This window comes from Lissotriton vulgaris, chromosome 9, assembly GCF_964263255.1.
Source record: "Lissotriton vulgaris chromosome 9, aLisVul1.2, whole genome shotgun sequence".
NCBI lineage: Eukaryota > Metazoa > Chordata > Amphibia > Caudata > Salamandridae > Lissotriton > Lissotriton vulgaris.
Window position 1 is genome coordinate 1,110,851,332 of NC_141697.1, and position 27,594 is coordinate 1,110,878,925.

The following is a 27,594-nucleotide window of genomic DNA, read 5'->3' on the forward strand; positions in this document are numbered from 1 at the left end:
GACATTGGGCGTTGCCGGCTGTGGCAAACAAATCAAGCCAAGGTTCTTCCCATTCGCAGAAGAGACCTTGTGTCACCTCTGGGCGTAATTGCCACTCGTGATCATCCGAGCGGTAACTGCTGAGCTCATCAGCCCCAGGCAGTCAATGATCCTTCCAGGTGGTTCACCACTAGGAAAGTTCATTAGTAGTTCAGCCATTTCCAGAGGAGCAAAGCCTATTGGCAAAGGGTCCATGATCCCACCCGCCCTGTTTGTAGCAGTATCAACAGTAGTGGTGTTGTCCATGAGCACCTGTACCATACTACCCCTTGATAGATGGAAGGCTTTTAACCTCAAATGGATGGCCCTCCACTCTGTAAGGTTGGTATTGAGCTAGGATCCTGCTGGAGACCAGAGGCTTCTGATCTCCACCTCTTACTGATGGCCACCCCAAAGGGGTGCAGCAGTCACTGCAGTCTCCTCTGAAATATGAACGAAATTGGAGAGGTCACCTTGATGTTGAGCCCAATGGGATCTCACTGCAAAGCCCTATGTGCCACCTGGCATGCTCGACCAGCAGGAGGCCATAAGTCCATCAGCCTCAGCCGATCTCACTGAAATCTAGGACCGAACATGAGAGATTGTGATCTTAGCATGAAATACTCGCTTTCCTGTGAAAAGGCACAAAACTGAACTGTGTCCAGAATGGCTCTGATGGCAGAGAGCGTCTAGGAGGAGTCAGGTGTGACTTTGGCACGTTGATAGTGAACCCCAATGATGACAGGAGGTTCACCATAGTCTGGAGGTGGCTGACGACTGCCTGAGGTGAGCTTGGCTTCAACAGCCAGTCATCAAGGTAGAAGAGTGGTACACCTGGCTTCCAAAGTTGTGCTGCCATCACTTTGTGACTACCTGAGGGCTGGTGAGATCAAAGAAGAGCACAGCAAACTGAAAATACTCCTGTCTCGCCATCAACTGCAGGTAGCACAAGTGGCCTGCAGGGCAGGTGCATTGAAATAGGCTTTCTGCATGTCCAACGCCACCATCCAGTCTCCAGGGTTTAGGGTAGACAAGACCTAGGCCAGTGTGGGCCTTTTGAATTTATCTTCCAGAGGAAGGAGTTGAGAGGGTACAGGTCTTAAATTGGAGGACAGCCTCCGTCCTTATGAGCAGCAGGAAGTAGGGTGAAAAACAACCATGTCCTATTTCTGGAATGGATATCCTCTCAATAGGCACTTAGGCCAAAAGGGCTTGCACTTCCAGCCAGAATACGGAAACATAGTCCAACATCAGTTGCTGGTGTGGACGGTTGAAGATGGGGTGCAGAAGAAAAGAAAGCTAGGGCATAGCCATTCTGCACAATTTGCAGGATCCATATGTCAAACAAGATCTTTACCTCCAGTAACGCCTTACCTCATAGAGAATATATAGTGGCAGATTGCTGACCATGCAAGAATATCCAGGCGTCCGACTTGATCCAGAAGGTTTTTGAGCAGTCCTCCTGAACGCCGGTAGGTGGCGTCGTTCGGCTTCGCATTGGCGACCCTGAAAGTGACATAAGTGGTACCAATATAGGCAACAACCCAATATACGGACGTCAGTTATTTTCACAACTTTTCACGCCTTGAGCGCAGAGCCACAATGAGAATGGAACACTGGTGTGAACAATTAAAGCCCTGAGAATGGTGTCCCTTACACTGAAATTGGCTTGCAGAGCGTCGAGGATGGGACGGTCAGTAAAGAGTCTCTACCAGATAAGGCTTTACTGAAGGTATGTAACTTGTTCATTAGATAGAGACTTCTAGCCGCAGCATCCTTACCGTAAAATAGATAGCCAAAAAATACCTTCCCAGAAGTGGGACTACAAGGCCAAATTAAACCAGAAAGTCCTGTAGGACCAAACTGGTGAATTGCCCGTTGCGACAGACCAGATTATCCAGACAATAGTGTTTAGTAAACGTGTGCAAAAACAGCAATCATAGCCTTAGATTTGGTGGAATGAGCACACAAACCCTCAGAGTGGTTTTGGCGAAAAGGCATACAGAAAGCTGGAGCTCCACTACAGACTAAAAGCCTCTCTGAGCAAGAGTAGCCTTAGAAACTCCAGTGCACAAAACTGCTGACATTGCATGTTCTCAGCAGTGGCAAACAAATCAAACCAAGGCTCTCCCCAATGCTAAAAGAGTCCTTGCCCCACCTCCAGATAGGAAGGTCATTTGTGATCCACTAGGCATGTTCCGTTGAGTTTGTCCGCCCTGGCATTCAGAGAGAAAACCAGGTGTTTAACTACCATGGAAATGCCCTGGCATTCTAGCCAGGTCTATAGATGCAGACCCAGGACCTGTTTGTTGCAGTCCTACATGGCAGTGGTGTTGTCTGTGTACATCTGCATCAGCCTTCTCCTGATAGAAGGAAGAAAAGCATAAGATGCAAAGAAAATCACCCAAAACTCCAAGATGTTGATATAGAGTTCAGAATCCACCAGATGCCGGAGTACTCTGATCTCCCCCTCTCACAGATGGCCACCCCATCTCAGAAGTGACGCATCTGTTATCAGAGTCAGCTCGGGTTGGGGAAAGGAGAGGGGTCTGCCACAGACACAATCGTGGTTCCTCAGCCATCACTGCAGATCTTTCACAGTGCCCACCGACATATAGACCATGTGGGAGAGATTCCCCTGATGCTCGCTCACAGGTCCCACTGCAGAGCCCACGTATGCTAATGTGCATGGGTAACCAGCAGGATACAGGAGGCCATGAGACCCAACAACCTCAGGGTCAGTCTCACCGAAATTCAGGCTAGATGCTGAAACATCTGTATCATAGTCTCAATATCCTGGACTAGCCGCTTGGGAAGATAGGCCCAAAACTGCACTGTGTCCAGAACTGCTCTAATGAAAGGGAGAGTCTGAGAGGCAGTCGGTGCAACTTTAGCACGTTGATAGTGAAACTAGCATCTGCAGAAGGTTCTCCACAGTCTGGAAGTGGGAGACGACTATCTGGGCGAGCCTGCCTTCAAGGCCCTTCTTCGCTCGGACCACAAACAACTTAGCCTGCATTTCCTTTAGTGCCTTCAGGTTCATCCGACGGCATGAGGAACACTCTTTGATGTTGTGGTCTGACAACAAACATCAAATTCAGTCTTCGTGGGGGGCTGTAACCAACATATGGCCCCCACACTCCCTCCAGGGTTTAATGCCAGGCTTCTTCTGAGTTGCCATGATCGAAGAAACCGTTTCTAGAGTACTGCAACAAAGTAGTCTACAAAGAAATAGAGACCTAGAAAAAAACGTTAAGCGTCGACGGCGCAGAAAAAAGGGAACTGACGTCATCACGCCAACGAGGTCTTCCTATGGCTCCGATGAAGTCACACGGAGTCGCGAGCAGAGTCGTGCTATTGTGATGTCCTCGTTGACGTGGGAAAGCTGAGGAATGCAGGCGTAGAGGGTAAATCAAAAGGTGAGAAATCCACAGGCAGATGTATCCATCAGAAATGAAGGTTTTGGTGTGTACAGATGTTGGAGTCCTTTCAAGAAATGAGTCACAACAGGTGACTTAAACAGGGATAGTTGATCTGGCAACCACAAGAAAGCCGAGATGGCCAAAAGATAACCTTTAACTGGGCCCAAAGCAAAGTGTTTCAGGGGTAAAGAAAGAATAACCGGGCGACATCAAGGCTCTCAACTCAACTCTACAAAAAACCCAGTCTTGGTTGACTGATAACCACCTCAAACTAAATTCCCTCAAAACCGAATTCCTACTACTCGCCCCCCTAACCAAATAGACATCATTCAAGAATGGCTCATACAACTGTCAGCGCTTAACTGCCAGCCTCTTATAATCGATTCAGCAAAATCACTGGGAGTAACTCTGGACAGCAACCTAAACATGCAAAAACATATCAGTGCTGCAGCAAAATGAGTTAACTTTCAGATGCACTCCCTGAGAAAACTAAAACCTTTCCTCCTAGCAAATGACTTCAAACTGGCAGTCCAAGCACTAGTACTTCCCAGACTAGATTATGGTAGTGCAACACTTAGCGGACTCCCTAGATCTTCAACTGCTCCGCTTAGAGCATCACTTAACTCAGCGGCCAGACTCATCACAAGTTCCAAAAGACATTGCCACATCTCCCCAGACTTCAAAACGCTCAACTGACTACCCTTCGAAGCAAGAATCCAACTAAAAATCGCCTGCATGACAAACAAATCTCCACACCACAACACCCAGAGTTACCTGGTCCAGAAACTCCAGCTCTCATGTGGGAACATATCCTCTAAGAGCGCCAACAACCTCCTTCTGAAGCCTCAAAGATTTGTTAAGAAGAAAACATACAATCGTGCTTTCTCTGGAATTGCTCCAAGGATTTGGAATGCACTACCCCGAGAAACCAGACGCAACCCATCCTCTGCATTCTTAAAAAAAGAAGTAAAATCCCTACTCATGACGAAATTCATGTGAACATTATCTCGGATTCCTGGAACATTCCAGCTGTAACATATGTCTTTATCTCGAATTACTATGTTTCTTTTGTACTATGCTTCATTTGTCTAACTACCTCTCTCCGATACCCGTAGGGGTCTTGTTCGCGCTATACAAAACCTTTAAATAAATAAATAAAATAACCACCACCACAGATAAAGGTGCAGAGAGCGGATCAACCTGTTGAACAAGTTACTTACCTTCGGTAACGATATATCTGTAAGAAACATTAGTTAGTGTTAGATTCCTTACCTTAGAATATCCCCAGGCGTCAGTCTGGATCCGGAAACTTTTGCGTAGCAGTACCCCTGCGCGTCGGTAGGCGTCGTCTGCAGGCGTCCCCTGCGGCTCCGCGTCCGTCGTCGGCGTCGTGCGCCGGGATGACGTCGCTGGAGTATATAGACGCCGCCTCGCGCGCTGACGTCAGTTCTTTGTACACAGCTTTTCCGCGCCAGAAAACGCAGAGCCAATGGAGAACCAACACTGGTGCCATTTGAAACTAGGGCCCTGAAAGGGATGTCCTTAACCCTAGGTATCAGTTCGCAGAACGGGGAGGATGGGTGGGTTCGGTAAGGAATCTAACACTAACTAATGTTTCTTACAGATACATCGTTACCGAAGGTAAGTAACTTGTTCATCTGAAAGAAACACGTTAGTGTTAGATTCCCTACTTTAGAATAGATACCCCAGCAATACCAACCCCGGTGGTGGGTCTGCGAACCAATACATTCCTACACCAGAAAGTCCTGGAGGACAGAACGGCCAAAGAAGCCATCCCTCCGGACTTGACTGTCCAGGCAGTAGTGCCTCGCAAAGGTGTGCAGCGAGGCCCACGTAGCCGCCTGGCAAATGTCCTGCAAAGGGACTCCCCGGCCCAGGGCAGTAGTAGCCGCCGTGGCCCGAGTGGAATGGGCCCTCAGCCCAACAGGAGGCTCCTTCCGAGCCAAAGAGTAGCACGCTTTGATGCACAGAACGACCCACCGAGAGATGGTTCGTTTACATACCGCCCGTCCCTTCTTCGCACCCACGTAGCCAACAAACAGTTGGTCATCCACCCGGAACTGGCGTGTGCGATCCATATAAAATGAAAGCGCACGTTTTGGGTCCAGACGATGGAGCCGCTCTTCATCCTTTGAAGGATGCGGAGGTGGAAAGAAGGAAGGGAGGGTGATGGACTGCCCGATGTGAAAAGCAGAAACTACTTTGGGCAGGAAAGAAGGTCTAGTCCTCAGAACCACCTTTTCAGGATGAATGGACAGGAAAGGAGGTTGGACAGAAAGAGCCTGGAGCTCACTCACTCTCCTGGCAGAGGTGATGGCAACCAGGAAAGCCGTCTTCAAAGTCAGGAGACGAAGAGGGCAAGAATGAAGGGGCTCAAAGGGAGCACACATCAGAAAGGTAAGAACCAGGTTCAAGTCCCACTGAGGCATCACGAACGGAACATGTGGATACATGTGTGTGATGCCCTTCAAGAATCTCGTTACAATCGGGGACTTGAACAAAGAAGGCTGATCAGGAAGCCTCAGAAAGGCTGAAAGGGCAGAAAGGTAGCCCTTGATAGTGCCCAGAGCAAAGCCCTGCTGGGCAAGAGAAAGAAGAAACAGAAGAACCTCTGAAAGAGGGGCAGAAAGAGGATCCACAGCCTTTGCTGTGCACCATGCCACAAATTTGTTCCACCGACAGGCGTATACCGACTTAGTGGAGGGACGCCTGGCTGCCAGAATTACATCACAGACTTCAGGAGGCAAGTCAAATGGCCTCAACTGCCGCCGCTCAATCTCCAAGCATGGAGGTGGAGACTGGACAGGTTCGGGTGGAGGACCGTCCCCTGCTGCTGCGACAGAAGGTCCTCCTGAAGGGGCAGGCGGATCGGGGGACCGACTGACATGCTGAGTAGCTCGGGATACCAGTACCTTCGAGCCCAGTCCAGGGCCACAAGGATAACTTGGGCCCGGTCGCGCCTGATCTTCTTCAGCACTCTGGGCAGAAGTGGTATAGGCGGAAAGGCGTATAACAGACCGCAACTCCACTCGCGCCGAAAGGCGTCGCCGTGCGAGTGCCGTCTTGGAAACTCCAACGCGCAGAACTGATGACATTGCGCGTTCTCTTCTGTGGCGAATAGATTTAACCAAGGCTCTCCCCATCGCAGAAAGATGCCTTGCGCCACGTCAGAGTTCAGACGCCATTCGTGATCCATCGAGCACCGACGGCTGAGTTCGTCCGCCCTGGCGTTCAGGGAACCTGCCAGGTGTTGAACCGTCAGAGTCACGCCCTGACGTTCCAGCCATTGCCAGAGGCGCAGAGCCTCCTGGCAAAGGGTCCACGACCCCACTCCGCCCTGTTTGTTGCAGTACCACATGGCGGTGGTGTTGTCGGTGAACACCTGCACCACACTCCCGTTGACAAAGGGGAGGAATGCCTTCAGTGCCAGACGAATCGCCCGCAGCTCCAACAGGTTGATATGGAGCCGGGACTCCGCCGAAGACCAGATGCCTCTGATCTCTGCCTCTCCCAAGTGGCCACCCCAGCCCTGGAGGGACGCGTCCGTCACGACAACGTGCTCCGGTTGGGGAAGGGAGAGGGATCTGCCTCTGACCCAATCGCGGTCCGTAAGCCACCACTGCAGTTGTCTCGCAGCGCCCTCCGAGATCAAGACGTGGTCGGACAAGTTGCCCTGATGCTGGGCCCACTGAAACTTCAGGTCCCACTGCAGAGCCCACATCCGCCACCGGGCGTGATGCACCAGAAGGATGCAGGAAGCCATCAGTCCCAGCAGCCGCAGCGCCAACCTGACCGAAACCCGGGATAGCGGCTGAAAGATGGGAAGCAAAGCCTGAATATCCCGGACCCGCCGTTCCGGAGGATAAACCCGAAACTGCGCCGAGTCCAGAACCGCTCCGATGAAAAGGAGCTTTTGAGAGGGACACAGGTGTGATTTCGGCACATTGATGGAGAACCCCAGGTCGTGCAAGAGGTCTGCCGTCATCTGAAGGTGGTGGACGACTGTCTGGGGCGAGCCCGCCTTCAACAACCAGTCGTCTAGGTAGGGGAAGACTGAAACCCCCAACCTGCGCAGATGGGCTGCGACCACCGCCATCACCTTTGTAAACACCCGTGGGGCGCTGGTAAGGCCGAAGGGAAGCACGATAAACTGAAAGTGCTCCTGGCCTACCGTGAACCGCAGGTAACGCCGGTGGGCCGGCAGGACGGGGATGTGAATATAGGCATCCTGCAAGTCCAACGCTACCATCCAGTCTTGTGGGTCTAGAGCAGCCAAGACCTGAGCTAACGTCAACATCTTGGACTTCTCCTTCCGGAGGAAGCCGTTGACGTTCCTTAGATCCAAGATAGGACGTAGGCCCCCCTTGTCCTTCTTGGGTACCAGAAAGTAGTGGGAATAGCAACCACGCCCTACTTCTGGCCCAGGAACGCGCTCGATGGCCCCCTTGGCCAAGAGGGCGTAACTTCCTCCTGCAGAAGTGTCAAGTGGTCCCCCGACACACGGTGGTTCTGCGGTGGCATGGCTGGAGGAGGGGTCTCGAAGGGGAGGGAGTAGCCCCTTCGGACGATTTGCAGCACCCACCTGTCCGAAGTGATCGTGCGCCAGTGAGCGTGGTGATGGCGAACCCTGCCACCCACTGGCGTCACATGGGGCCGAAAGCACGGACTAGGAGGATTTTGAGGCAGATGCTGCAGGGGAAGGTGTGGCCTGACCCCGCCGTTGTCCCCGACCGCCTCCACGGCGGTTTCCACGGCCGCCACCGCGTTGAAAGGATTGTTGCGGCGCGTGGCTGGCAGCACGTGTGGGGGCGCCCCTTCCTTGGCCACGAAAGGGGCGAAACGAACCCGGTTGCTGACGCTGGGTCGAGAGACCCAAGGACTTGGCCGTGACCCTGGAGTCCTTGAAGCGTTCCAGCGCGTGGTCCGCCTTGTCACCGAACAGGTGACAGCCATCGAACGGCATGTCCATCAATGTATTCTGGACATCTGCCGAAAAGTTGGCGGATCTCAGCCAGGCGTGGCGACGAATCGCCACCGTCGTGGACATCGCCCTGCCCAGCGAGTCGGTCGTATCAAGACCACACCTAATCGAATACTTAGCTGTATCTCGGCCCTCAGCCACAGCCTGACCGAGTTTTGCCCGCACCTCCATGGGGCATTCTGGCAGCAGTTCCGCGACCGTATCCCACACAGAGTGGGTGTAGCGGCCCAAGAGGCAAGCGGTGTTGCAAGACCGCAGGCCCAAACTAATGGACGAGAAGACCTTTTTGCCAAACTGGTCATACCTCTTGGATTCCCGGTCGGGCGGGGCCGACGGGAATGCGGACTGGGAGGTCGAGGCCTGGATCACCAGACTCTCAGGAGTGGGGTGGGTAGACAGGAACTTGGGGTCGTCCGGACAAGGACGGTGGCGCCTGGCCACGTTCCGATCAACAGGCGCACCTGAAGCGGGCCTGGACCACGTGCCCAACAGAACGTCTGACAAGGCTTCATTAAACGGCAGCAGTGGCTCCTGTGGGCATGACTGCGGTTTGAAGACCTCAGTGAGGATGTTAGGCCTCACGGCCGCGACGGGGAGCTCAAGGTGTAAGGCCTTGGCAGCCCTCATCAGCACCACTGAATATGCAGCTCCCTCCACCGATGCCACGGAAGGAGGAGAGATCAAACCAGGGTTAGGAGAGTCGTCCAGACCACTGGCATCCCCCAAGTCACCTGTCCAGTCCGGGTCATACTGGCACTCGCGTGACAGAGGGTCCTCGGACCCCTCCCAACCTTCACCGAACTCTTCATCCTCTCCGTATTCGGAGTCAATGATGTAGACCGGCTCCTCGGGGTGCATGGGCCCCACCGGCGCCGAGCCCGGCGCCGAGCGACGCCGGTCCGACTCCGCGTCCGGTGTCGGGGAAGGTAAGGGGACGGCGCCGCCCGGAGCCGGCCCCGGAGCCCCGGCGCCGGCCGGAGCCGGCACCGGAAAACCGGCGTCGCGCGGGGACGGAGTCGGGGGTAACCCCGATGGTAACGGCGCCGGAGAGGCCGGAAGACCAGCCGGCGCCGATCCCAAAGGCCCTTGCGGCGCCAGGGTCGGAGCCGTCGGCGGCGCCGGAGCACCCGACTGCGCCGAGGCAGGGACACCCGAACCGCTAGGGCCCCCAGACGGTGGCACTGGGCCCGAAGGCGCCGTAGGCCCCGTCGGAGAACCGAGCGCCCTCATGGCCATGAGGAACGCCTCGATCTCCTCAGGCGTCGCGCCGTGCCCAGGGACCGGAGGGTATGAGGCAGGCCGCGCCGGCGACTCTCGCGGAGCCGCAAGGTTGGGGTCACCCGAGCCCCCGGCCGCATCGCGCGAGCGTCGGGGGGAGTCGGGGGTACGATGACGACGCCGCCCCGACTTCTTGTGCTTCTTACCTGATGAGCCCGACGAATGGGGTCGACTTCCGGAACGCTCGGCGCGGCTCCGCGACCGCTCCCTCGAACGCTCTCTCGACCTCCGGCCGGACCGGGACCGCTCCCGGTCCCGACGTGGGACCGCTCCCGGTCCCGACGTGGGGCCGACACCCGGAGCTCCAGTAGCTTGCGGGACCGCTCCCGCCTAGCCTTGTTGGTGAGGGCCCGGCAGTCGATGCAGGAGTCCACGTCGTGGTCGGGGCCCAGACACCGGAGACAGAGGCGGTGATGGTCCGTGACCGACATCGTGCGTTCACAGTCATCACAGTGCTTGAAACCAGGCATCCTACCAGGCACAAAGAGTGAGAAAACAATTCAATAACTTGGTCAAAGACCAGAGTACTGCTCTTCGGATCTGCGCTTACTGGCGCGGAAAAAAGAAGAACTGACGTCAGCGCGCGGAGGCGGCGTCTATATACTCCAGCGACGTCATCACGGCGCATGACGCTGACGACGGACGCGGAGCCGCAGGGGACGCCTGCAGACGACGCCTACCGACGCGCAGGGGTACTGCTACGCAAAAGTTTCCGGATCCAGACTGACGCCTGGGGATATTCTAAGGTAAGGAATCTAACACTAACGTGTTTCTTTCAGATTTGAGGTGCACCATGCCACAAATTTGTCTCATCCGCAGGGGCATACAGTCTTAGTGGAGGAATGTCTCGCTGCCAGAATAACATCATAGTTTCCGGGAGGAAGGTCAAAGATTGTCAGTTCTCTCAGCTCAATTGCCACGCATGAAGGCAGGGTGTGTGCAGGTGTAGGTGCAGGTGCTGGACCCTGCCTTGCTGCTACAACCGTAGATCCTCCTGGAAAGGCAGTCTGATCAGATGACTGATGTTCAGGCTCAGGAGTTCTGGACACCAAACTCTAAATGCCCAATTCGGCGCCACAAGAATGAATTGGGCCCTTTTGTTCTTGATCTTCTTGAGAACTCTGGGCAGGAGTGGGATCGGTGGAATGAGTATAGGAGGCCTGAACTCCGTTTGAGACAAATTGTCTCTGATCGAGAGTTGCCTTGGAAACTTGCGCACAGAAGTGCTGGCATTGCACGTTCTCAGCAGTGAAAAATAGATCTAATCAAAGGTCTCCAAATTTCAGAAGAACCCTTGCACCACCTCTGGATGTAGATGCCATTCGGGATCTGGTAGGCATCGATGGCTGAGTTTGTCTGCTCTGGTGTTCAGAGAGCCAGCCAGATGTTGAAACACCAGGAAAATGTTCTATTATTCTAGCCATGTCCAGAGAGGCAGGGCCTCTTGACACAAGGTTCACGACTCCAACCTGCCCTACTTGTTGCGATACCACATGACGGTGGTGTTGTCAGTAAACACCTGCACTAGCCTCACTTTGATAGAAGGAAGGAAGGCTTTCAAAGTCGCTCAGATCACTCTGAGATGGACCGGAGTCCTCTCATCTCCAACTCTTCCAGATGGCCACCCCAGCCTAGGAGTGATGCATCTGTCACTACAGTTAGCTCTGAGTGGGGAAGGGAAAGGATTCTGCTACTAACCCAGTCGCGGTTCGTCAGCCACTAGGATAGGGTGCAATATGTGCTTGTAAAGCGCTCGAAAGCTGTGGCGTCTTGGCGCTGGTGTATATGGAAGTGGTACAGCCTACGTTTCAAGAGCTAGGTTGAGAAAAACAGCCAAGTTTTCAGATCTTTCCTAAAAGATTGTCGATTTGACTGAAATCTCATGGCTGTTGGTATTTTATTCCACAACTTTGCTGCACAGTTTGAGAAAGTTCTTCCACCTCATCTCATTCTCCTAATCCTGTCAATCTGGGGAAGGCCCAATTTACTGGATCTTAGAGCGGGAGCTGGGGTATAGGGCATGAACATTGGCTCCTCCCCCGTAGAATGCTTTATGAACCAGGCTTACAGCCTTGAATTTCACACGTTGCTGTACAGGGAGCCAGTGAAGTGCTCTAATTCCAGTGGAGGTTGATTGACCTCTAAGTATCTTTAAAAGCAGCCTCGCAGCAGCATTCTGCAATGACTGCAGCATACTCACCTGGGTTTTGTTAATCCTTAACAGCAAAGCATTGCAATAATCAAGTTTAAATAGTAGGAGAGCCACCACCACAGACTCTTGCAATTCCTGCACAATGAAAGGGAAAATCTTTCTCAAAGTTTTTCTTAGAAAGAAGCAGGAAGAGGTAAGACCATTTACATGAGCGGAGAAGTTTAGCTGGCTATCAAAGATGACTTCAAGGTTTCTGACCTTGGGCACTGGGCAGGGGCATTCTCCGGCTCTCACTGGCCACCAGGAGTCGTTCCACAGGGATAGCCCCTGACCAAACTCAACCTCCGTCTTATCTGTATTGATTTTCAGGAAGCTATGGTTCATCCAGGTCATGATCTCAGTAAGGCACACACGAAACCCGACAGCTGTGTCTTCAGGCTGTTTAGCTATCAAGATTATAAGCTGAGAATCATCTGCATATGATGCCAGGGCGAAACCATGCTTCCTGATAAGTCTGGCCAGGGGAGTGACATAGATGTTAAACATCGTTGGTGATAAGGCTGATCTACTGCAGGTCTTTTGCAGTTCCCTTCAATGTCTGCACCAGGTTGGGGAGATTCCCTTGATGCCGGCCCACTGGAACTTCAGGTCCCATTGCAGAGCATGGGCATGCGTCACAAGCAGGATCCAGGAGGCCATGAGACCAAACAGTCTCAGTCAGTCTAACCGAAATCCAAGGTAGATGCTGAAACATCAGAATCATAATCTGAATATACTAGACTCACCATTCCAGAGGATAGATCTGAAACTGCACTGTATCCAGAACAGCACAGATGACTGGGATCGTCTGAAAGAGTCGGGTTTTACGTCAGCATATTTACAGTGAACCCCAGTGAGTTCAGGAGGTGGGAGAAGAATGCCTGGGGGTGAGCCCACCTTCAACATCCAGTCGTTGAGGTGAACATCAGAAGGGTGGTGGTAAGACCAAAGGGGAGCAGATTGAACTGCAATGCTTGTGGTCCACAGTGAACTGCAGGTAACACCTGTGAGCAGGCAGGGTGGGGATATGGAAGAAGAAGAAGAAGACCTGCAAGTTCAATGCTCCCATTCAGTCTTCAGGGTTGAAGGCAGACAGAACCTGAGCCAACATAAGCATCTTGAATTGCTCCTTCAGGAAGAAGTTAAGAAGGTGCAGGTCTAGCATAGGACGGAGGCATACTTTCTAGAAAGTAGGAAGAATAGCAACTACAGCTTACTTCTGAAGCACCCTCTCAATGGTTCCTTTGTCCAAAAGAACCTGAACATCTTGACGAAGCAGGTAGATGTGATCCTACATTAGCCGGTCAAAAGAAGATGTATGGGCAGTGGGGTTTCGAGGCAGGGGCTAGAGTAACCTCGCTGAACATTTGGAGAACCACTTGTCTGAGGTTATGGACTGCCAGCGGTGGAGGTGATGAGTTTATCATGCCACCCAATGGGTTGACTTCTGGCTGTCCCACAGGATCTGTGGGTATCACTTCCTCGGCGGACCCTGTTGGCCTTGGTAGATGGGTGGGAATGGGCACAGCTGGTAACTCCTCCCATAGCCATGGAAGGGGAAAAAGGGGATATTGAGCTTGAGAGTGAGGCCATGGAGAGTCTAAGGGAGCAAGCGGTGGCCCTGTTGTCCTTAAAGAGCACAAGCGGTGAATCCACCTTGTCATCAAAAGAGGAGTGCCATCAAAGGACATGTCCATGAAGAAAGCTTCGACATCTCCTGAAAAGAAAGTCGATCTCAGCCAGGATTGGCGCCTGAGTGTCTCTGGCAATGCAATCGCGAGTCAGTCACATTCAGTTTGCAGCGTATTTAAACTTCACTGCAACCCTGCCATCGGCAATAGCCTGGGTCAGGATGGCTCATGCATCTTCTGAGACCATAAGCAGCACATGCGCAATCGAGACCCAGACTGTATGGGTGTATCAGCTCAAAAGGCATGCAGTGTTCACAGACCACAGTGCCAAGCTGACGTAAGGGAACATCTGCTTACCAAGGATATTCAGTCTCCTGGATTCCCTATTCAGTGGAGATGTACGGAACACACTAGAGATGACTTTGAGGTTGGAGGCCTGGACAACTACACTCTATCAGATGGGGTGCTGGGTGAGGAAAACTGGGTCCCCAGGAGCAGGGCGATGGTGGCAAACAAATGTCCTGTGAACAGGAGCCCCTGTGCAGGGCTTTCCTCGGCCCGAGCAGGACATTTGTGTGGGTTACATTGAATGGGAGGAGGGGTTGGGAGGTGGCAACCTTCGGATGAAGCACCTCTGTTAAGATGTTTGTCTTCACTGTCACCGAGGGCAGCTGAAGGTCCAGGACTTCAGTCGCCATCTACACCACCATGCCAAACAAAGCCCCATCCTCCATAGCCACCGTAGGAGTAGTGAACAAGACAGTGTCTGGTGAGGTATCCAAAACGCTGGCACCCATCATTTCCTCATACCAGTTGTCCATGGGATCATCAAAGGTGGGTTAAGGTAACCATAAGGGTCCCCTCCCAATAGTCTCCCTCCCCCTGTTTGTCAAATCAAAAAAAGCACTAACTCCGATTCGGAAGGTCTGGTTCTGGCTGAAATTGAACAATGCCCATCCATCTCTGTGTCAGAGTATTTGACACTGGGTTTGGCATCACCGTGGGGAGTTGGAGGAAAGGGGACAACGCCACTGGAGTGGGCTTCGAAGGTGGTTCATGGTCTCAAGGGTGGAGACACCCAATATTCAGCACCAGATGCAAAAGGGCAAACAGGCGCAGGGGGGTGGACCTGCTGGCGGAAATCCAGTGGGGGCTCCGCCCAAACCCATGGGGCTCGCAGGTGCTTCAAAGGATTCAGCCTGCCTGAATATGAGGTGCATGGCCTCATAAAACTCCTTTACTTGGGGGTGTGGGGGGGGGGGAGGGGTCGGGGGGCAGATCTGGCTCTAGGAAACTCTGGAATGCAAGGAACAGAGTGTACCCAGGCACAGGCTTCACTGAGGATGCATGAGAGTGGGCCCCTCGAATTGTGATGTTGTTCCTGAGTCCCTTCCAAAGATTTAGACTGGTGCACAGAAGTTGAAGAGCACATCGACTTCTTGAATGTCTTATATTTTTTTTGTGGGACTTACCCGATGAGGAGTTTGATCGGAAAGACGAAATGCAAGAGCGACTTCACGAACGGTCCGAGGACAACCCGCGCAACCAGGATCAGGAGCGTCATGAAGTCATCAGACACCTGGCGACCAGGAGCTTCATAGAACACTCTTATAACGCCTTTTGGGTTCATGGCGTGGCCGTCCTCATAGGTCTTGGAGTCGTAGCCTGGCCCTACGCACCAAAGACAATCCAGGTGAGGGAAATCAGACATCTGCCTGTCACAGGAACGATACAGATTAAAACTCAGTTTTTTGGGAGACATCCTGACACACTGGGAGAAAACGTCATGGTAAAAAGATTTGACAAAATGCTGAATGGGGGTAGCTCTCTCTGGAACTTTGCTGACTGGCGTGGAAAGTAAAGAACCGATGTGATCGTGCTGGGATGAAGCCTACATAGGCCCCACACATCCCTTCTGTCTGGCACTGACGATGCGGACAATGCTGCACCTACCGATGCCACAGACTGGCGTGCAGTGGTACTAAAATTTTTTCCAGATTCAGTCAGACCCTAGAGGAATATTCTAAAGTAAGGAATCTGAGGCTAGAAGTCAGTCAGACAGGAACTGATATCAGCGAACAAGAGTAGCAGCTATATGTAGCTCAGGTGTTCTTTCTAGCGTGGTATGGAGTTGACGCAGAGCTGTAGGACACCATCTACAAGCGAGCAAGGGAATCGCTGAAAAAAATTTCCCTATCCAGTCTGGTGCAGGAAGGTATCCACTTAGTGAGAAATCTGCAGTTAATAGTATCCATCAGAAGATCCTATATAAGGGGAATTCTCTACACCAGCCTCACATGCAATTTTTGCTTTTTGATGTAGAACCCTAAAGATGGTCATCTACATGTGAAGAGCAACTGACTGTAACAAACGTGCTTCAACAGCCAGTAATCAAAGTCTGGGAATATGTTCACTTCAGTACTGCGAAGATGTGACACGTCTAACATCACCACCTTTATGAACACGGTGAGGTCAAAGGACAGGACTGTGAACTGAAAAAGGTCCTTCCCCGAACAGAGTGGGAAAAAACGCTTGTGGAACTGGTGGACAGGTACAGGAATGAACATGTCCTCCAGATCCAAGGACACCATCCCATCTCCAGCACCTATGGTGGAGAGGATCTGGGCCAAAGGCATTTGAAAGTAGGTGTTAAAGAAACTAATGTCCAAAATCAGCCTGAGCCTACCAACATTTTAAGGCACCAAGTAGTAACAAGAGTAGCATGTATCGCTTTATCATTCTCAGAGAGAAGCCAGCACCTCTGGAGTCTGCACTGGCCTGCCTGTAACCAATGTAGTATGTGTTAAAGGACTGCAGGCGTAGCCCAGTAATGGAGAGGAACCAGGCAGAGGTATAATGGTGCCTGTCAGTGCCACAACAGGACCTAGTGGCTGAAGTCTAATGGAGGGCTTCAGTGGAAGCATCAGGACCAAATACAAAGGGGAAAGCACACCACGATGGACTGGCCATGATGATAGGCAGATTAGCAATTCTACAGATGTCCGTGGCCCACCTACTTATTGCCACAATTCTTTTCTGCCTCTAGAAATGGATCCCTCAAAAATCATGTTTGCCCAGAGAGCTAATTCCACTTAATTTGCTGGAAGAATTACTATGTTCACTATCATTAGTAGCCAACATCTTGAATTCATGATCATCATAAATATAAAACCTACATAAATCACATACAGAAGAGGGTAAAATATGCAATGCCTTCTTTCCTAATCAAAACAAATCTAACAGAAATAACAAAGAGCCAAGGACTTGAAAGGACCAGTCCCCTTTTGACAAATGTTCCATCGATCCTAACGCAAATTGTTTAATGTCCATCACATTCCAGAATCTTTCCACTGACCTGGCACAGCAATATTTGTCTTGTAACACAATAAGAGCAATACAAATTAGTCACATGAATATTTAAGCCTTCAGGATGGTGTCACTGATGTGAAAGTGGAACCTGTATTAAACAAATTCTCAACACGTAACGGCAATTTATTTTTATTTTACCCATAAAACAAGACAGTCACCATGTACCTAACGTGCAAATTTACCTTCTCATGTATATCCCTGGATTGATTCTCAGCCTCTATTAGCTGAGTTTTCAGACTGTATGCCTCCCGTTGACTTTGTTCCTTCAAAGAACCTACTTGATCTTCAAGCTCCTTGCGAGTCGTTTCAAGAACACCAAGATCACTGGTAAGCTGTAAACTCTCCTTCTGGGAACTGTAAAACAAAAAGTATAAACCTTACAATATTAATTTATTATGATAAACATTGCTGGTCAGGAGTGAACAATTCTGTAGACTGCCTAACATAATTTCATAATCTAACTAAATTATTTGGGATCAAGGGTGTAGTCACATCGCTTATTTATCCCAACAGACTTAGCATGGTTCTGTAATATTTATTTAGAGAGGTTGTGGGACTTCACAGACTACTTCGAATGTGACGACGAACACCGGGAAGAGCTCTGCAAACAGTCCCTGCATCTTTGGCGTGAATGCGACCTCAAGCGTCATGAAGTTGACAGACGCCAGGGGGTGAGGAGCTTGAGGGAATTCTCTCTCAGCATCTTGGGATGCAGGGAATGACAGTCCCTCAAAGGTCTTGGAGTCATGGTCCTGCTTCAAACATCACATGCAAATCTTGGCCTGTGATAGATGCCACATGGTTTGAAACTAGCTGGTTCCTTTGGTGTCCTATCTTCACACAAAGAGAAACATCTTTAAAGAACAAGTTACTTACCTTCAGTAACGATGTATCTGTAAGAGACATATGTTAGGTATAGATTCCTTACCTTAGAATTACCCCCAGCGTCAGATTTTATCTAGAGAATTTTTTCTTTACAGTAACACTGCGCGTCGGTAGGTGGAGCTGGTCAACTCGGCGTCCGTCATCGGTATTGTGGTCGCCGGAATGACGTTGTGGTGCCTACGAAGACGCAGCCCCTGCGTGCTAACGACTTTTCTGACACTACTTTCCATGAAAGAAGCGCAGATCCATGAAAGACACTGACCACTGGTGAGCAACAACTATGGTCCTGCAAGGGAGTCCCTATCCCTAGAAGGCAGTTCACAGAGTGGGGAGGTTTGGTGGGGCGGTAAGGAATCTATAACTAATATAGGCCTCTTACAGATACATTGTTACCGAAGGCAAGTAACTTGTTCATCTGAAAGAGACTATTAGTTATAGATTCCTTGCCTTAGAATAGATACCCCAGCAATACCATCCCCAGAGGAGGGTCTGCGAACCAAGGTCACATAAGAAAGTCCTGGAGGACAGAATGGGTAAAGTAGCCGACCGTGCGAACTTGACTATCCAGGCAGTAATATCTGGTGAACCTGTGCACAGTAGCCCACGTGGCCGCCTGGCAGATATCGAAGAGTGGAACTCCCCACGACAAAGCAGTGGTTGCTGCCGTAGCTCTAGTGGAATGAGCGTGCAGCCCACTGGAGGTTCCTTTTTAGCCAAAGTGTAACAAAACTTGATACACAACACTACCCATAGAGAGATGGTGGCTTCTGCACAGCATGGCCTTTTCTGACACCCACATAGCCAACAAAGAGTTGATCGTCCACCCGGAAGTCCTTTGTGCGGTCAATGGTAGACAATGCATGTTTATGTCCAAACGATGGAGTCACTCCTCCCTGGAAGGGTGCAGAGGCGAGAAAAAAGTGGGCAGAGTAATAGTCTGCTTGATGTGAAAGGGAGTGACTACTTTAGGCAAGAACAAGGGTCTTGTTCGAAGCACCACCTTGTCAGGATGTACTGAAAGGAAAGGAGGCTTACAAGAAAGAGCCTGAAGCTCACTCACTCTGCGAGTGGAGGTGATGGCAACAAGAAAGGCAGTCATCAGAGTGAGAAGCCTGAGAGGACAGTTGTGAAGAGGTTCGAAGGGAGTGCACATAAGGTAACTCAAGACAAGATTCAAGTCCCACTGAGGCATTATGAAAGGAGATGGAGGAAAGAGATGAATAATACATTTAAAAAGGTGACTTACAATAGGAGACTTGAACAAAGAGGGCTAATTTGGCAGCCGAAGAAAAGTAGAAATGGCTGCCAGGTAGCCTATAAGAGTGCCAAGAGAAGAGCCAAGCTGGGCCAAAGATAGAAGGAATAAAAGAACCTCAACACAGGGGCAGAATTGGATCCACAGCCTTTGCTGTGAACCATGCCACAAATGTATTCCATCGGCAGGCGTATACAGTCTTAGTGGAGGAACGCCTGGCTGCCAAGATGACGTTACAGACTTTAGGAGGAAGGTCGAAAGCTGACAACTTTCGCCACTCAATTTCCATGCAAGGAGGTGGAGGCTGGGCAGTTTTGGTGGAGGACCATCTGAGGAAACAGAAATTTTAGGTAGTCAGTGTGTCCCCCCCTCGCACCCTATCCATGTACCTATGCCCCATGTATGTCCCTGTTATCGTGTAATTCCCTTCCCGTGCCTGTCATAATAATACCCCTGCATTTCCGTCTAATGTTAGCATGTCAGTCATTAGGCCTCCCATGTATGTAATGTTAATTCTGCACTAAGGCCTACGTTTCCAATGCATTTACATGGTGCACTTTTAAATATCGCGAAGCACACGTTTTTGTGGCTCAGCCGAGCCAGGCCCTGAATTCAGGCTCCGAGCCTCTTCTGTCTCTGAAAGCTGCAGTTTAGGTATGCATTCCTGACCTCTACCTTACTCCCTGCCCAGCCGAGAGGTGCCCGGCCTGGCCTGCCTGCCAAGACGGTATTTTGCCTACAGTTATCTGCTCAGCCTCCGCAAAAACACATTCCAGTCTAGTGAAATAGGTAAACATATCTCCGCCTGCAGAGCATAGGGCCTAGCCTTCCTGTCTCCATGCAAGTGATTTACTGAACCCGTTGTCATAGTAGGCCCATGGCCCCCGCGCAATGCACGAAGAAATATATGCACACACTAGCATTTCGTGATGAACGGCCTCTGCTCGAGAGACCTTTACTTCAGACAATACATCCTCCAAACACAAGATATCAGATATGCCAAAGGTGCAGGTCGTTCTGACATCCCAGACTCTAGACTCCTCTACTAGTGCTAAAGTCAACCCCCCAGCTCTCCCCAGTTACACGCCAATTTCACGTCATGATCAGTTACGCACACATGTAGGGTAAAAGTTTCTGCTGACCCTGCAGACTTTCTCTATGCATCCACCCACCTATGACACTTCTATGACTCATCGAGTGCACACCCCTGTGTACGCCTCCCTACACGCCTTCTTTTACGCCCATATGTTCTTATCTCTCTCTCTTTTTACTTGTTACGCCTACTGTATTCCTTGCAATTGTATAGTTTTACTATATATAATGTGTGATGTTAATAAAACGTTAGATATCCCTTCTTGAACCTTAGTGGTGATGTAACTCGATTCTCAATGACTCGAGTCATCTTAAATTAAAGCCCTTATGACTCAGATACCACGGACTCTGCCTCTCATTTTATGAGCTATTCTTATTGTTATTAATGTATTGAAAAATAGTCCCGGTAATTTTATTTACCACATAAGCTGGCGCCCGAATAGGGACGAGTCCCCTTCCCCACGCGCCGGCGATGTAAACGCAGCCCCCTGACCCCTTCTACAGCCGTGACGGACCCTTCTGTGCACATTCGCGGGTTTTCCTGCTAACTCCCTCAGGCCCACGGAGGAGACGGAGACGGAGACCAGGCATCCACACGAGGCGGTGAGGATTGCGGACTGTCCCGACCAGAGCCCAAGCCGAGAGAGCAAGGTCCGAGGTATCCGGAGGCCCACCTGTTCCGAGGCGCATGCGTAGCAGCAAGAAGCCGTAGCAGTCCAGTCCAGTATCGAGTTTCCGAGGCCTTCAGTTCTGCTTCCCGGTGAGTACCGTTGTTGGGAAAGCATATAGACGGGTTCATTTATTTGAGCCCGGTCAAGACGGGTCTGGGTACACAGATCCGGTAAAGACATGTCCATTAGGTGGATGCGGTATGACGTGTCTCTTTAGGAGACCGGTATGACTGTACTGTTCTAGCAGTGCATCCAGTATTCTAGTGTTGCTTTTCGAGATTTTCAGAATTGTGTTATTCTATGTACCAGGTAGTATCTGTAATGCTTTAATGTCGTGGTATGAATGATTGTTTGCAGTCTATTATTGTGCTTAATGTGTTTTCGTTCAAGTCAGTTCAAACATGCCGCTGTTTTCGAAATTACGTCAGATAGGAACCAGGAAAGGGATACTCGAAGAGGCAGTTCCCGTCCCGCCTAGGGACACTCCCGGACATTTTATGTATCACAAACATGGCTTAGACGCCATACTGTACTTAGACTTATGGGTAGACTACACAAAAGATCTGGAAGAGAAATATAGATGGCCTGTCTCAGGGACATGGGATGCTGATTGCATAATGAGAGTAGAGGAAGCACTGTGGAAAAAGAAAGCCAGACAATCCCAGAAAGATGCCATAGAATTGTGGCTTAAAGAAGCGCATAGAAGAACAGAGAAAGAAATTAAGAAAGCAGAGAGAAGTAGAGAAGCATCAGAAAAAGCCCAAGAAAAAGAACTACTAGAAGAAGGTGAACGAGTTAGAACAGAACAATTAGACAGACAAAGAAATGCCCTTATTAAAGGCATGTATCCCCTTCTCGTCGAGGGCCTACCTAAAGTGACCCCGGAAGTACCCAGTAACTTGCCGCAACCACTGATCCCGACTAAACTCCGTAGTCATAAACAGACAGCAGCGCACATTTTTCTTTCTTCCTATTTAGATGACGCTGCTCCAGAGTATGTAAACGTACATGTACCTCCTACTAATCCTCCCAACCCTGTTAATAACACGAATCCCCCCCACTGTTCCTCCTGTTACCAACCCCCCTCCGAATCCTTTTCTCCCAGCACCTGTAGCCCAAGATCAACCTGCATTACCAGCGACAACGCTGACAGCGCTGCCAGTAAAAGCCGATTCAAGCCTAGGCGATTCCAGTTTAGGAGCAGCGGGAGGGGGCCCCTCCACCCCACCTCCGTTAAAACGATCATCACTACGAGATCTATCATTACAGCACACGCCAAAAGCAGCTACACACGCATCTCTTAGACAGTACCTTACTGATTGTATATATGATCCAGTACCAGGGGAGGGTTCAATGATTATATACTCAGTACGATTAAGACGCGTTACAAATTACTTGCTTATTCTACCAGACATGAAGCAACATTTAGACAAGATATACCACTTCATTAGAACGGGGGAGGGACCTGAAAGTATTCACGAGGCCATGGCACATAGAAAAGTGGAGCTTCAACGTATGCTCTTACAGTTTTTGATTAATTGTTTGATCAGGGAACAAGACCAGCCAAATAAAGAAGTAACTAAAGTCATGACAAACTGGAGTGACAACATAGCTGCTGGTAAACATGATCAACAGAGTTGTGTAGAAGCCATGTACAGAAAAATTCGTAAAGAAATTATTGAGATACACGAGAAAGAACAGGCTGAGAAAGAAGCCGAGAAAGAGGATGACGAAGTCTCAGAGGACGATGATTTAGCAATTGAGGACACTAGTAAAATACATTACGTAGGTAGGGCAAGACCTTTTGATAGACCCATACGCCTAGAATACAAGAAACGTTCTCTTTCTCCCATACCAGAACAATATTCCCTTGAACACATATTTCAAACCACTGACCAAGCATTGAAAAAACGAGTAGGGAGTAGCGAACTTAGTACTATGCATGAACAGGAACTAGCCCGGTCAGCAGTTCAATGTGCTGGCAATTCTAACATATATAAGGATGACATAGTAGCGCAAACATTTTTGAGTCTTCCTCCGGAAGAGCAGCGTTTAGCTGGTATGTACATGATTCAACATCTCATCACATTTTACGAGAGTCAGCATTCTGATCCCGGTCCCCTATATAAATTATTGGACGATTTGCTCCTAGCAAGATGGAGAGGTCTAGGTACCGAATTAATTAATGTCATACTAGAACAACGACATAAGTACATGACTTTCCTGACTCCACATTTTGTTCCTGTTCCACACCGAGAAAGAAAGACCTTTTACATAGATAGACAGAATCCCTTACGAGAGGTTCATCCCGTCAGAACCGACACGGGTGCGCTTCAACGAGTATTTGTTTACACACCCTTGACGAAAATGGAATTATTGGAAATGAAAAAATTACTACCATGATAAAGATCCGGCAGGGTTTCACCGTGAATTAAAAGACATGCTCCGTATGGGGGAGTATACATATGCCGATATCATTAAAATGTTGAAAGTACTATTACCAGCAGGTATCTACGAAAAACTTAAAGAAAAAGAGTGGGAGGTGGGAGAGAAAAAGATTAACTGGACAGAATTAGAAGACGAAGATAAAACAAGAGCCCCAGGTATTGGTCTTTCGGATAAAGCTAAAGAATTACCCGAGCTATTGATTCAGGTTTTGCCGAGATTATTGATTACCAAAAAGGAAGATTGGGATGCTATTTCAGCCTGCAAACAGAAACAAGATGAAGACACTAGTGATTTCTATTCTAGATTTGAAAAATGTTTTATTATTAATAGCGGCCTGAAGACAAGTAGTGAATCGTATCCACATCTTTTTGTGACCAAATTAGTAGAGAATTCCTTACCCCAGATTAAAAATAGAGTACTGAAGGTTTAAAGTACCTGGCAAGCTAATAGCCCTTCCCAAATGTTACAAATGTTACAGTACCACCAGAACCGAATTAGAGAAGAACAGGAACACGAAAGGAGACGTATGAAAGACACGAAAATGAAAGTACTAGTTGCCCAATCAGTTCCAGCTGCCGATGGTCAGAGAAAGGGCGCGGCACCTGTAAAAGGGAACTGCAACTACTGCAAGCAGCCAGGTCACTATATAAATGAATGTACTGTCCTGAAACACAATATAGCTACAGGCAAGACGAAAGAAAGACCGCGTCCTCCTAGACAGGAACACATCCCGCAGAACACGCAACCTCCACAGAACGCACAACAGACAGTAGCTGTACCCCAACCCATAGCTGCCACACAACATGTCACGCAACAAATGTACCAGTATGCACAGTCAGATTACCCTGATTATCAACAATACTCATGAAATAGCCTAGAGAGGGAGGTTGGCTTGCCCCTTATTGAGGTTCCTGTAGATCAAGAGGGTCCCTATGTACATAGTCAGGTATTGGGGAAAGACAGAAAATTTCTGATTGACACAGGGGCGAGCAGAACTACCATCAGTCACGACGAGGTTCCAGGGGCACCCCTCTCAGGCTCACGAAATATTTCCCTGGGATTTTCAGGAAAGCCTATTGTTAACGAAGTGTCTAAGCCAGTTTCCCTAGAAGTTGGTCCATTGTCCCGCACTACAGATTTATTGCTTACGAAATCATGTCCAGAAAACTTGCTTGGTATAAAAACATTGAAAGAACTAGGAGCAGTGATTTGTTGTTCTCCGGAAGGAGTGAGATTATTTTCACGTGATTTTAAAGGACATTATGTGTTGAGAGATTTTGATCCCAGACTTCAGAATGTACCACAGCATTTATGGGCGCAAGGTCCGACTGATGTAGGTTACATGCACATTACACCATACCGTGTCACTCTCAAGCAAAGAGTTGTACTGCCACGAATCCGACAATACAAGTTACCACCCGAGGGTGTAGTGGCCTTACTGAAAATTGTTGACGAACTCATTGCACAAGGAGTGGTTGTAGAAACTGACTCCAATGTATGTAATTCTCTTTTCATTCCGATTCTTAAACGAACTGACCCAAATGCACCACCGGTCTACAGACTAGTGATTGACCTCCGAGAATTGAACAAATACATAATACCCCAGTATCCAGTGGTCCCAGACATTTCTTCCCTATTGACTGCAATTGATTCCGAAGCAGCGTTCTTTACTGTCATAGATCTCAAGAACGCCTTCTTTAGTGTCCCAATCCATCCGGAAAGGCAGTACCTTTTCGGATTCTGTTTAAATGGCCGAAGCTTCAAATTTGCAAGGGCTCCTCAAGGGTTCACAGAAAGCCCTGGTATTTACAGTCAAGCACTGAAACGACAACTAGACAGTATTCACATGCCTACTGACACTGCACTGCTCCAATACGTTGATGATCTATTGATCACAGCACGGACAGAACGAGACTGCTAACGTGCATCACTGACAGTCTTCTATTTCCTGGTCGAAAAGGGGCACAAAGTGTCCCCTTCGAAGCTACAATTCTGTGCCCAGCAAGTGGTATACCTTGGACACTTGCTGTCCAAGAGGGGTAGACAGTTGACACCTGACCGAATTCAGTTAATTGCACATCTTCCACAGCCCAAGACACAAAAGGAAGTACGGGCCTTCATTGGCCTCACTTCTTACTGCAGACAATGGATTCCTCAATATGCATATCTAGCCAAACCACTTATACAATTGACAACACAGGAGGCAGCGACTTCGACTGTCCTCCCTTGGACTCAGGAACATACACTTGCTTTTGATGAACTGAAGAAAGCTCTATGTCAAGCACCTGTTTAGCGACACCATGTTACAGCAAACCTTTTACACTTTTTGTCACTGAACGCGATGGCACAGCATTATCTGTTCTTACACAAGATCAAGCAGGAAAACACAAGCCTTGTGCTTACTTTTCTAATACATTGGATCCAGTGGCTCAGGCTCTGCCTGCGTGCCTAAAATCAGTTGCAGCAACAGCTCTAGCCATCAGACAAAGCGACTCCATAGTGTTAGGACATCCCTTGACAGTACAGGTTCCACACTCAGTGGAAGTCCTCTTAAACAGGACACAGACAACACTTGACCATAGCAAGACTGACATGAACTGACACTGTTCCAGCCACACATAGAGATCAGACGTTGCAACATATTAAACCCTGCTACACTTTTACCCTCAATCACAGCAGACACTGCACCACACGACTGTGTGGAAGTCATTAACACAGTGACGAAGCCAAGACAAGACTTGACAGACATTGCATTGCCCGACCCAGACCTGACACTTTATGTGGATGGTTCATGTATGAGAACAAGCGCAGGAGAGTTAGTGGCCGCATATGCAGTGACCACCGATCCTGAAGTCATAGAAACACAGCGAATTGACACCTTGTCTGCCCAAGCAGCAGAGCTCATTGCTCTGACACAAGCCTGTATACGAGCCAAGAACATGAAAGTAAACATATACACAGTACGCATTCGGAGTCGTTCACGACTTCGGTGTCCTTTGGCAAGAAAGAGGTTTTCTGACCTCCCATGGAGCCAAAATACAGCATGGTCCCCTCATTCAAGCTCTGTTAGATGCAATACACTTGCCTACAGCAATAGCCATCATGAAGTGCAAAGCACATACGAAACTCACTGACACTATTTCCCAGGGTAACGACCTAGCAGATCGAACAGCCAAACTTACAGCACAGACTCATACAGACATTCCATCCGACACGACAAAGACTGAAGTACCATCACTGACGAATTGTATGACAGTCAGGGATCCCACACAAGATGTACTCGACATACAGACACATGCCACTCCAGACGAAATCAAGAAATGGACTGAACAAGGAGGGGTCCAGACGGATCAGGGATGGATGACGAAAGGCAAAGCCACATGGTTTCTCCCCGACTCCATGGTTCAAGCTATCATTAATACAGCACATAGTCCAGCACACTTAGGAGAAAAAGCCAAGTTAGACAGTATACAGAACATCTGGTTCAACAAGCATTTACGTGCAGCAGCGAAACAGAAAGTGCGTACCTGCATGATCTGTTGTCAGTTCAATCCAGGCAAAGGCATTCCCGTGGAACAAGGTGGATTTCATCCTCCTGACCACCCTTTTGAAGTCCTCCAGATGGATTATATCCAGATGGACAGATGTCGAGGATTCAAGTATGTCCTCGTAGTTGTATGTGCCCTATCCAGATGGACAGAAGCGTACCCAGTCCCAGATTACACTGCTGTGACCACTGCCAAGCAGTTGGTCCGTGAATTCTTCCCGCGATACGGCTTGCCCAGTGTCGTGTACTCAGATAATGGACAGCCATTCTCTTCTGAATTGATGAAACAAGTATCTCTTCTGTTAGGGTACCAGTGGAAGTTCCATTGCGTACGACATCCAGAGGCAGCTGGTCTCGTAGAGAGACACAATCAGACTCTGAAAACACGGCTAGCGAAGGTCTGTGCAGAAAAAGGCGTGTATTGGATGGTAGCCCTGCCGGTTGCCCTCTTTTACATGCGTATGGTAGCTCATTCCAGAACCGGACTATCTCCATACGAGGTAGTTTTCGGTAGACCGCCAAATATGTGGGGTACGCCTATGCCGAGAAAAATCACTGACGTTGACAGTAATATGCTGACAGATTACCTGGCTTCCTTGATGTCTGCACTACTCTCTTGTCGTTCACAGGTTGCCGCCGCTTTCCCAGACAACACCCAGGTTAAAGACCACGTCATCGTCCCTGGAGACCTAGTCCTGGTGAGAAATTTTGACCGGTCAAGCCCCCTGGAGCCGCGTTGGAAGTCACCGAAGCTTGTGCTACTGACCACGAGAACGGCTATCAAA

The 27,594-nt window shown here is 49.6% G+C and overlaps 1 protein-coding gene across 8 annotated transcripts in view; it reads right to left on the bottom strand.

Moving 5' to 3' along the window:
- The window catches only part of SLMAP (sarcolemma associated protein), a 1,163,639-nt gene that overhangs the window by 125,535 nt on the left and 1,010,510 nt on the right, over nucleotides 1-27,594 (bottom strand). For all 8 annotated transcript variants that reach the window (XM_086939108.1, XM_086939110.1, XM_086939104.1 and 5 more), the window contains one exon: nucleotides 17,094-17,265. In XM_086939108.1, the coding sequence (XP_086795234.1) occupies nucleotides 17,094-17,265 (172 nt within the window). The remainder of the gene's footprint in view (nucleotides 1-17,093; nucleotides 17,266-27,594) is intronic.